Consider the following 11,246-nt stretch of genomic DNA (forward strand, 5'->3'; position numbering starts at 1 on the left):
TGGAATAACAATATTTTCTTTTTAGTCCTGTCTAATTCAGAGCAATTCTTCTGTGAATTTAAAGTTCTAGCTTTAGAGGACTGTGCTCTTAGTTAGCACCTTTTCCCATCACACAAATCCACCCTGGCAGTGAAGAGGGAAAAAGCTGCAAAGTTGGCTTGTGAACACAGCAGAGCGGGCAGCCCTGGCTAGTTGCTCCCAAGTGCCGCTTGTGGGGTGGTTGGCCCTGGCCGGTGCCTGGGCAAGCTTGGCAAGAGTGGCAAGGGGGTTTTGTCACTCATGCCCAGCTGCTCCCTAGTTGATTCCCAGCACCCACAGTGAGGCTGGTTGCTCTGGTGTGGATGACGCAACAATCCATTGTGGATGCAACAACCCCTTAAACAAGCCATGGGTTTTTGTGTGTCCACACAGCACCTTGTGGGAAACAGTCCAGCTTCTCATGGCACAACAACACACCTTGGTTTGTCACCCATGATGAGCTGTCATGTTGTGGAAACCGGTTGTGTTCCCTCATATTTTGTGCCCACTCAGGCCAAGAAAGCCTATTCCTATTTTCTGGTAGTAAGATTTAGTCATCCACCAAATGGATGACTTTCTAAATTTGATATTAAAGTTTTAAGGGTTATTATTTTCCTTTGACTACATGTATTTACCGGTGAGTGGATAGATGACGGAGGATTTTGCAAGCTAGTAACTTGTGCAAACACATTTGCAAGGAGGTATTCATTCCTTTTCATCTCAGTCCAAATTTCAGAGATTGCATTTGGTGGAAAGGCTTCCCTGTGCAAACCTTTTGAATAACAACTATGTTACAGCCAGGAACAATTCTATCATAAATGCCCTGCTACAAGGTGTCCTTGGGCAGACCCTACTCTCCGGCTAACCGAATTCACAGGGTCTGTGTAGGGACAATATGTGATGGAGGAGAGAACCATGTACATTTTGAAGAAAATCAGGATTTAATGTAATTGTGATTTCCAGTCAGGGTGCTTAGGCTCAGAAAGGAATGGTTATCTGGCTCAATTTTATTTAAATCCATAAGTTACTCTGGGAAGCATTTGCTTGGGATCCAGAATGATTTTGTAAATAGGATGACCAGTGAGACAAGTCAGTTTGCAGAAGTTGCCAAACTATTCAGGATAGCAAAAGCCTAAACAGATTGAGCTCCTACAGTGTTCATGGATTACATTCAATGGCATTCTAAATGTTACACCCAAAAAAGGATGGCAAATTCAGAGGCCCAGACTGGCCTCAGGAAAGTGCTCCGAGGTTGGAAGCAGAGCTGCAAAGACAGGGCACCCTCCCTCTGTCCTGACACTTGCTGCGGTTCTTCCCACGCTGGCTGTGGCTGCAACATTGCAGGTAGGACTTTGGAGCCACTGGTGGGTGGCCAGGGAGAGGAGGAACAAAGTTCCACCTGGATAGGAGGAATCCAGGTGATGCCTCAGACCTCCTCCTCATGAGCAGGTGTGAAGCACCAGCAGGCCTGGAATGAGCCATCTAAGTGTTTTGGAAGCTGAAGGAAGTGCTGAGGCAATCTTAGCTTCCATGCTCTCCCATCCTTCATGCCCTTCTTCAGGTGGTGGGAGATTGTGGGCATCTCCAGTAGATGGCGCCCTAAATTAGCAGAAACTACCGGGAAAGCAATGGCCATCATCCTTGAAAGCACACTGAAAATATCAGCTTAAAAAAGAGTGGGGAATTCAGTGTCAGGAGGTGTTAAAAAGGGAGATGCAAAATAAAACCAGAAGTTCCATGGTGTCATTATAGGGTGAGTTCACCTCTGCTCTCCTGCCTCATTTCATTAAAAGATAGTTCACAAAGGATATTGAGCAACTGAAGATGGGACAGAGGATAAAATAGGGAAGTGAAGTCAGTGCACAATTAGCTCTGGCCCAGAGTGGGTGGATTCTGGCTATTTTCTGATCTGTGTCCTTTTTGCATGCATTCATTTTTCAGTCTGTACTGTATTCATAGCATTCTGCTTCCCCACACCTTTACCTGCAAAAAAGTAACATAAATACATCCTTTGAGGCATGATTCCTCTCAAAATGCACATTTCAAAATGCACTTTGATACTATTTTTTGGGTTAAAAACTGTATCGGAACATTTAGGAAATGCAAAAGCCAGTGGACAACTGCCCAAAGAAGTTCAGATCAGATGATTTTGCACCAGAACTTAAAAATATCAAGTTCCTGGAACATCCTACATCTGACAAAGCAACTTCTCACAGGTGTGAGAACTCTAAAAACTAAAGTAAAATAAAAATATAATAATGTAAATGCTGCCTCCTAAAGGTATTAAACAACAAATGTATTTAGTAGCACATACCAAAATTTTCTTACCAGAAAATAGGATGTGCTTATTTGGCCAGAGTGGACACAAAATACAGATTAATGCAGCTGGTTTGCATGACATGACAATCTGTTGTGTGTGCTAAGCCATTGTAGGTTGTTGTGCTGTGCGATATGAACCATATTGCAGAAGGAGGCTGGTTTATTGTTAAAAGGCCACCCTCCAAACTCTGGCTTTTTAAAGGGAGGGTTGTACTTATGAGTTGTCATGTTGACCAAACATGGACAATCAGTCTAATTGTGCAAACTGGAAAGTAGCTAGCCAGCAAAAACCTCTCTCTCACTTTGGCTACTGCCAATGACAATTACCCAACAAGTGCCCAAGCAGAACTTTGGGCTGGTTGTCAGTGACTTGGGCCCCCCAGAACAGATTCATATTTTTCTCTCAGACTGAGTTTGCTCAGTGCCTACCCCTGAATCCAGCAGTTTGGCTACTTTGCAAATGGTTACTATAATTATATGAAGTGACTTAAATAGTAACTATAACTGAGGCCTTTAAAATGTGTTAGGGGCTTTATTTTGATGCTGCCATGCGGTCATATAAAGGCAAAATCAACTCAGTCCATGTAATTGAACAGCTATTGTCAATAAATATGTGAATGATGAATGACCAATATATTAATTAATATATTTCTATACCACCCAGTAGCAAGATCTCTCTGGGTGGTGAGCAACAGTAATAAACACAATAATGGAAAATACAGAATAACATAATAAAGCAAAAAATTAATTAAAAATAAAACATTAAAAATTAAAGCCACATTTTTACAATGAAACAGATGCAGCCAGTCTATACTGCTAGGCCTGCAGAAAAGCAGCTTGCAAACAGCTGAATAAATCTATATTGGTATGGAAATAATCTTTTATTTAATAAAGGCAAGAAGGCAGAATAGTTTTATTACTGTGTAGGCAGGACATTTTCCTGCCATTTCAGTACTGAGCTACAAGATAAAATTTCCTTCCAGTTTGCACAATAGGTATATAGTGCTAATTTATATCAGGGACATCTTGATAATGCCCCTAAAGTTCTGGGAGAAGTAACTATTCCTTATGACTTGTGTGTCCAGCATTTGGCACTGGCAACATGCCTGGTCTTGGCTAGAAGACAGAAATTTAATGGTTTCCACTCAGAAGAGCAGTTATGTCAGAATAGCTTGCTCATCCTGGAATGAGTCGATTTGCACCAAATACTACTTTTCATAGCACAATTATAGCTTAACCAGTTTGCTCATCAAGCAGGAACCACAGTTGACTGCTGGAGCTGTATGTTTAGTCCTAAATTATCTATTTATCTGAGTACAACTGGCTATAAAGTTAATTAAAAAGTTTTTTCACTGGAGTATAGAAACAAGTCCAGAATATGGTTTTTACACTTGAATCCTCTTCTTTCAAAAAGCTCAGAATAGTTTAAACAGGGACTTTCTCATCTAAGCACGGCTTGAGGAAGCCGTATCAGATGTCCTCTGATTTCCCCTGGCTATATGCCATGTCGAAACAAAGGCAGTATCATTCAATAGAGAAGGTGCGAGAACAACAAAGCAGAGTCTCCAGTCTTATGTGGATTTTCATTACTGAGATTAACATAAAACTGACCTATCCCTCAGCTTCTCTCTACTTCAGTCACTAAATAAGGACTGCAATACAAGCAATACTACCCCCCGTGGTGTTAGTTCTGCAGACTGAGGGGACACCTAATCTCATGAGACTGCACAAGTCTCATGGCTTGCAAGTAACCCATATGCTTAAGACAAGCAGGAAGTCAGTCTGGGCAAGCTGCTGACCATACCATACAGGTACATTCTCTTCTATTTCCTGGCAAGCTTATGATGGTCCCTGTGTAGCCAGCTATGAGAAAAAATTGTAGCGAACAAGAGGTCTTCGTCCTCTAACTACAGATAGGCAGATAGGTAGATCTGTTAGATTATCTTGAGCTGACCATTGTTTTGAAACACTGCAGCCTGACAGGGGCCATCGTTTATTGTGACAGAACACGTTTTGCCTGCAGAATGTTCCAGGGCTGAGCCTGGGCTTCTCCAGGTAAGGCAAGGAAAGAAATCTGCCCGAAACTGGGAGAACCTCTGCCAGTGTTGACAGTACTGGGCTAGATAAGCTTGTCGTCTGACTCAGTATAAGGAGCACTACACCTTATTTTGTTGTTTCCTAAGAAAAGGCCCTCTGTATTCAGTGGTGCTTTTTCCCAAGTAAATGTGTATAGAAGGGCAGCCCTATTTAGCAGTCCTGGCTATTGTCTCTGGAGTAACTCCTTTGCTCTTTTAGAGCAGAGGTAAGAATACAACAGTTCAGCCTAGAGAACATAGCTAACCACCCTCGCCCAGTGCCCAGCAAATGAGGGCAACACCACCAGGACACACCCATCACAGGATAATACCCTAGTAGTCACCCACACAGGACCATGGGAAAACACTGCCATGATCTCATCCCAGCCGCCTCACCCCGTGCAGAACAGACAGCCCACCAGGCATCCCAGCATCATATGCTGAATCTATCACCACCGTGGGGAACCATCTGCACACCTTGGTTTAAATCCCTTTGCTTCCGGTGATCTGCACATCGCGCTTAGTGCTACCTAGACGCACCAAGCTCTTTAGCTGCCTCTTCGCCTCCGAACTCATGCTTAGTTTATGCTTTACCAAGACCCCTAGATTCTTCATGTATGTACTGTTGTCAAGCCAGTACATATATGTATATTTATGCATGCTCTCTTTCCTTGCAAGCAGAACTTTACTCTTGATGCTGTTGAACTGTTTTGTTAGTTTAGACCCCGTTCTCTGTCTTTTCAAGATAATTTTGAATTCTGCCCCTGCCGTCTACGGTAATACTTACCCCATTCAGTCTGATGTCATCTCAAAATATGCTGAGCAGCCCTTCGTCATCCAAATAGCTTAGAAAGATGAACAACACATCAGTGTCAGGAATCTGAAGCTGATGGTCTCATGGGCACAAACCTGTTTAGAGGGTAGTCAGTCAGCTGTGCAGCCTTCAGCAAACTGCTGCAATATATCTATTCCCTCTGCCACAGGTGGGCCCTCCTGGGTACCTCCAACACATATTTTTCCTACCTTTTAATCTGTAGTCCCCTAGCCTTTGTGCGGCTCACCCACTCCACTCCACAATGTTGAGATGCCTCTCTTAAGTTTTAGCATTTGTTGCCAGTATAAACAGTATGTTGGTATTGGTGTTTTTGCCTTGCACACACACACAATTTGCTTTCATCCACTTCCTCCCATCACTGGACTGTGGCTCCCAAGAGCGTCTCAGAAATTGAATTTAGTCCTCAGGCTTAAAGGCGTTCTGCACTCTTGCTCTATGCAGAAACACACGTCAGAACATAAGAATTTTCGTTTCCATAGAACAGATTTAATCAGATTTTGCTGCATACTTCATGTTTCTTGCACAGCCTTGGGAATAGGGATTATCTTAGCTGCTGCACCTGTTTGAATGCTGCCTAGAAATAGTCAAGAGAGACACAAGGACAGCAATGGTCAGCTGCTACATCATGTAGATTGTGGGCCTGGCTGCTTAGGTAAGAAAGCATACTGCTGTAGCCAGACTCTGTGTACTCTATCTGCCCTCCATGAAGCCAGAATGTGACTCCACATTAAGCCAAGGGAATGATGAGCAGTCAACAAGGAGCCACAATGGCTGGCACAGAGCACCCATCATACAGAACTTGTGATGGTTCATGGGCACCAACTCCTCCATCTTTCTGCATGGTCATTCTTAACCTGTGTGAGACATTGTTGCTACCCATTAAGAGGCATGTTTACATAAAATCAAGGTGATTATTCCGTTAGGGGGAGCAGAAATTATATGGGACAAATATGCAGTTGCTATGTTCTAGAGCAGCTTTTTCTGGTCATCTTCATTCGCTTACCTGAGTGAAATACAATGGTTGCACGTAGCCGCAGTTGCAGTGGTGAGGCGAAAATTCCCAGCTGGGCTTTTGCATGGGGAGTCCCAAGTCTCCTCAGCTACTTGAGATCTCTGATGCCTGAACATTTCTCCACAGCTTCCATCAGGAAAGTTCCACCTGCAAGCTTCAACGGTTTTTGACAGGAGGCACCTATAGAGCCTTATGCTCCATGTTTCTGCATCCCCTGACATATCGGGGATTTCTGTATTGCCGAGGATACACTGCAATTGGTTGCGGTTAGTCTGAATGCTGTACTCCAGTATGGCTGTTGGCAGAGCAGCAAGCAGTGCAATTTGACTCTCCACGGAATTCAGTGGAAGTGCTTTGATGTGCATCACATCTTTTGTTGGGGTAACTTTACATTTGTATAAAGAAATTAACTCTAAGACTAGAATTTAAAATAAGGTTTTTTTGCTCCTGCTGTTGCACCATTCATCAAGAACACCCTGGAAAACACCCAGTACTGGCATTACAGGCACCGTGAAGGGGACTTACACCAGCTGCCAACCAGTAGTGTCCTTAATCAACCTAGATGACCCTGTAATCCAAACAGGGGGGAAATGAATTAAATTAAGCCTACATGTAAGTTAAATTAAGGACTTCCAAAGCTTAACACATCTCAGATTTTAAAGAAATTTATTGGAAATAGTTCTTAGATTACAAACAAGCATTTCCCATTTACAGAATGTGCCCAATAATGTATGGTAAGAAATACAGCTGTCCAGTCTCCTATCATACAACCCTGCCAAATTACAGAGTCATTTACCTGGTTAACTTTTCACTCAGCCCTTTGAATAGTTTATTTGTGATCGAATTACCTATTTACAAGGTATTCCCTGAAAAGTGCCAAACTTCGTCTTTTACCTTGCTGGTACTATGCAACAAGGATACTGTTAGTAGTGGCAAGGACGTTTCATTTTTATGACGACTACACTGTGAACATGTAACCCACTTATTCTTACCTCAATCTGCTGATTTCTTTAAACTTAACATGCTGTTCAGTTACAGCAATATTAAAATTTTGGACTCAGCAGTATATATTTAACCTGCTAACTTGTTCAGCTGAAGTTGGGTAGTATTCAGGCTGCATGCATGTTAGTGCTTGATAAATTATTGTGAATATAATATGGAACAGGTCACCAGGTAATATTTTACACCCCTATCCTATCTTTAGCTTGAGTTGTTCCCAAGTGTATCAACCACCCCACCCCATCATTCAAAGGAATGATGGCATAAGAAACACTGACACTCAAATACAAACAACAACAACATCTAAGCATTTTGTGAAACCTCTGGTGCATTTTAAGACAAGAGCTTTGTTCTTTTATGTAATCTATGGTCAATTAAACAATTGGTTTTACATTACATTGTTTTATCAAACAATCTCCCAAGCAGCATAGGATAAAGTCTTCTATCAGAATCATTCAAGAGTTAAGCTGCTACATGCTACAGTAAAACTAAGCTACACATATGTAAGATTTTCTTTTTCGATAAGTAAAACCACAGCACATCCGCTAACTGAGTTGCATGAGTGTGCTTTGAACTAGTCATACAGTCACTATCTGACAAGCTTTAACTTCTCCATTTTAAATAAAAACACTTCCATTTATACAGAAGATTTAACAAAGATCAGTGTTTACATATGATGCAGCCACTAAGTATCTACATTGCTTCCACTTTAATATATCAACATAAAGCATGAGTTTGATTCACAGAATAAGTAGGTCCACAATTGTAAGTTAACAATAACTCTTTATTGCTTTATACATGTGGTGCTTTTTCAAGGCACTGTGGCATGGACTAGAAAACCTGGAATGACTTGTGAAGGAACCTGGAATGACATATGGTCAACATGGAAAGTTCTTTAGAAGCAAGACGACAGCAAATTTAAATTCCAAGTTATCAAACATCAGGAATGAGAGTTCATAGTTCACAGGAGAAATGTAATTATCTTGTTTAAACATCAGCTCCTTTACATGCCCATCCTGATACTCTGAATAATCTGGAAGATCGCTGCAAAGGAAAACAGATTCAGATGTTGGTAACCAAACAGCTAATGTCTGACTTTGTCATCTTAAAGATTTCTTGATATTGACAAAGCTGTTGGCAGCTTCACAAAAATTTTAGGAAAGTTTCCAAAAAGTTCAATTAGAGTATAATAAGCTGTACAAAATATAGAATTTTGCCATCCCTTGCTTTATATAAAGAAAATGACATTAGGAATAGCAAATGGTAAGCTAATCCATATGGCAATCCCTATCACACATGACCCAATTTTCCTAGCTGCAACTTAGGTATTTAAACTAGTATTAATAATTTTATCTGTGAGACTTTCAACTCTACCCTACCCAAATTTTCCCAGTCCCACCATTCAATACAGCAAACTCCCAAGCAAGTGTGCATAAGACCACACAATCGTAACAGTTTTCCAAGATAAAACTTCTAGTCCTTTGGTCATCCTACTATAGTAAGTTGCTCTTCTTGAGTCAGCTAACCTATTACTTGGAAAACAGTTTCCTACTTATTCAGATCAGCTACCCTGGAAAGTAATAAACCTGTCACTTAAAATCAGCTATGAATCCACAGTAAGATTTTAGATCCCTTCTTTTTATCATTTGTCAGTAAAAATGCTTTGTTCACTTTCTACATGTATACAAACTTCATATCTTAGGTAATAATCCCAATATAGTTTTATTATATCATTTTCAGTAACAGAATTCAAAATAGGTGAACTATCAGTCTTCATGACAGAGTTCAGGAAGCCTGTTTAACTTTTTTTTCTCCTTTGTCCTGAGCCACCTGGTGTACAGCAAAACTACCTTCCATGTAATTTGACTATTTAAGTAAGTGAGCTCAAGCCACAAAGGGCACAACCTTAATATTAAGAGGCAAATCCCACTGAGTATGCAAGGTCGCCTGGCTTACTTCCATGTACACGTTTGGGACAGTATTATGAAACTAACTTCAAAAGATGCTTACACAGTCTCTCATGTAACTCTTTGTTGTTCTCGGCTTATATAAAGATGGATGTCTTTATATTTTGCAGGAAACTGGGCAAAAAGCCTTGCTATAAGCTGGCTGTGAATACTGAAATGGGATCTGTGGAGGACAACTTTTCTTTTATTAAATATCATGCACTGCTTAGCAATTTAAGCATTTTTTAAACGTAATATTACTAGTAATGATGAAGGAGTCACTGCTGCTGAAACTTACAGCTACACTGAAGCTCCTTGTTACCAAATAACATCCAATGTTAAAGTTGCTCAACTAGTACCTACCTAGAGCTCTACCTTGTGGGTCTGCCTTGCCAATGTAATTCTCTTTACCCAGCCCCCCTCCCCAATGCTCTACACATATTCCACCCTCATCCAAAGGCTTGGCAAGATGGCAGTTACCATCTTTAAGATAAAGCTTGTTCATCCCACTCCAGTCCTGACTCTAAGTTCCTGCATTGAACAAGTAGGACTTTGTCTCTAACACCTTACAAACAATAACAGCTCAGTGTTCTTAATACATCACTGAAAATAGCTTATGTTGGGAAAGTTGGCACCTTCTGCCTGCTCATGTGACTGAACTTATCACAATATCAATAACCGAAGAACTAGAAGTACTGGATACTCCAGGAGCTACTGAAGGGAAAGATACTGCATTTGAGAAGTAAACAAGGGAGATGTTGTATTTTATTTGAATTTAAAAGTAATAAAATGCTCAAGGTTTGTCATATAGCCTGAACTCACAAGAGCTAAAGTCACCTTCAATGCAGTCCCCTCCAGATATGCTGAACAACTTGATGCTTGGAGCTGAAGAGCAACAAATCTGGAGGGCACTAGGTCAGGAAGGATGGCATAAAAACCTAAACAATGGACCTCTTCCCCATTTCAATTCTGGGAGTGGGGGGATCTGTAAGACAGGGAAAACACTGGTCTGGCCAAGTTACAACCAGTCCACACTTACCAGATCCACACACCACGAAGATGAACAATGCCAACAGCCAGGGCCCAACCGATGCCTTCTCCTCGGGGGCATTTCTCTGTGGGAACAGCCAGTAGATCAGGGGGGCTCACGATTTGTAGGTGGCTGGGTGGGTGCTCCACAGACGGAATCCCACGGGCTATCTTCCTTGTCCACGGAATCGTCCTCTTTCTCCCCCTTGAATCCCACCCCCCCCGACGCCTCCAGCCCCAGCCCAGTCTCCAGAGTCCACGAGAAGATTGGGGCAACGACCCTCTCATGTTGCCACTCCCCGGGAGTAAGCCCCATTGGTCAAAGTAGGGCTTCCTTTCCAGCAAGCGCGCATACGTAAGATAAAAAAGGGAGGAGGAGGTCATTCATGAAGCCCCCAGCCCGCTTAGGGCTCCAGGGGAGCTTCCCCTATCTCTCCGCGCCGGGCGTTGAGGACAGGCGGGGGACTGGGAAGGGGACACTCTCCGGAGGCGAGGCTTGCACGCCTCCGTGAAGGGGACCGAGGCGCCCAAGGGTCCCTCCGCCCCATGAAGCAGGCCCACGGCGGGGGGTAAGGGGGTCCCTACCGAGGTTTTGGCCACATTCCCGCGCTGTGTGATGTTCTTGCTGTGCTTCTCGTTGGCCATCCGGATCCGCTGCTTCGCCACCATCTTTGCCGCTGCTGCGACCGTCGCCTCTGCCTGGTTCTTCTTGTACCGAGCCGCGCTGCCTCACCGCTGCACCGGCGCTGACCGTCCGACCGACTGGCGCCGCGACCGGGCTACAGCACCTCCGCGCAGACGTCCAAGCGAGAAGAACTCGCCGACCCGACTCGCCTTTCTGCGCCTCTCCAGCCAAAGCCGCCGCGTAAGCAGCAACTGCCCCTCACGCAGGCCCCGCCCTCCGGAAACACATCGCCCAGAGGCGGGGCCGCCACCAGGAAGCGATCATCCCCTCCACCTCCCCGCGCTCCTTTGCATTCAGGGCAACGGAGACAACGACAGCCTCGCGTCTT

The 11,246-nt window shown here is 43.2% G+C and overlaps 1 protein-coding gene across 1 annotated transcript; it reads right to left on the bottom strand.

Annotated features, from left to right (window-relative positions):
- Positions 1-6,908: 6,908 nt before the first annotated feature.
- On the bottom strand, positions 6,909-11,133 carry SERP1 (stress associated endoplasmic reticulum protein 1). Its single transcript, XM_044432995.1, has 3 exons — positions 10,819-11,133; positions 10,244-10,319; positions 6,909-8,302 (listed from the first exon to the last, which is right to left on the bottom strand). The coding sequence occupies exons 1-3, from the start codon at positions 10,900-10,902 to the stop codon at positions 8,262-8,264; spliced, it is 201 nt and encodes a 66-aa protein (XP_044288930.1). The 5' UTR covers positions 10,903-11,133; the 3' UTR covers positions 6,909-8,261.
- Positions 11,134-11,246: the final 113 nt, after the last annotated feature.

The sequence above is a fragment of the Varanus komodoensis genome, unplaced genomic scaffold (assembly GCF_004798865.1).
Source record: "Varanus komodoensis strain SLA01 unplaced genomic scaffold, ASM479886v1 scaffold25, whole genome shotgun sequence".
NCBI lineage: Eukaryota > Metazoa > Chordata > Lepidosauria > Squamata > Varanidae > Varanus > Varanus komodoensis.

Excerpts from the sequence above, each read along its gene's own strand:
- SERP1 (XM_044432995.1), bottom strand. The coding sequence starts at position 10,902 with ATGGTGGCGAAGCAGCGGATCCGGATGGCCAACGAGAAGCACAGCAAG. Across the intron at positions 10,320-10,818 it reads GGAATGTGGCCAAAACCTCG|AGAAATGCCCCCGAGGAGAA; the intron begins GTAGGGACCCCC and ends CTGTTCCCACAG. Across the intron at positions 8,303-10,243 it reads CTTCGTGGTGTGTGGATCTG|CGATCTTCCAGATTATTCAG; the intron begins GTAAGTGTGGAC and ends TTTCCTTTGCAG.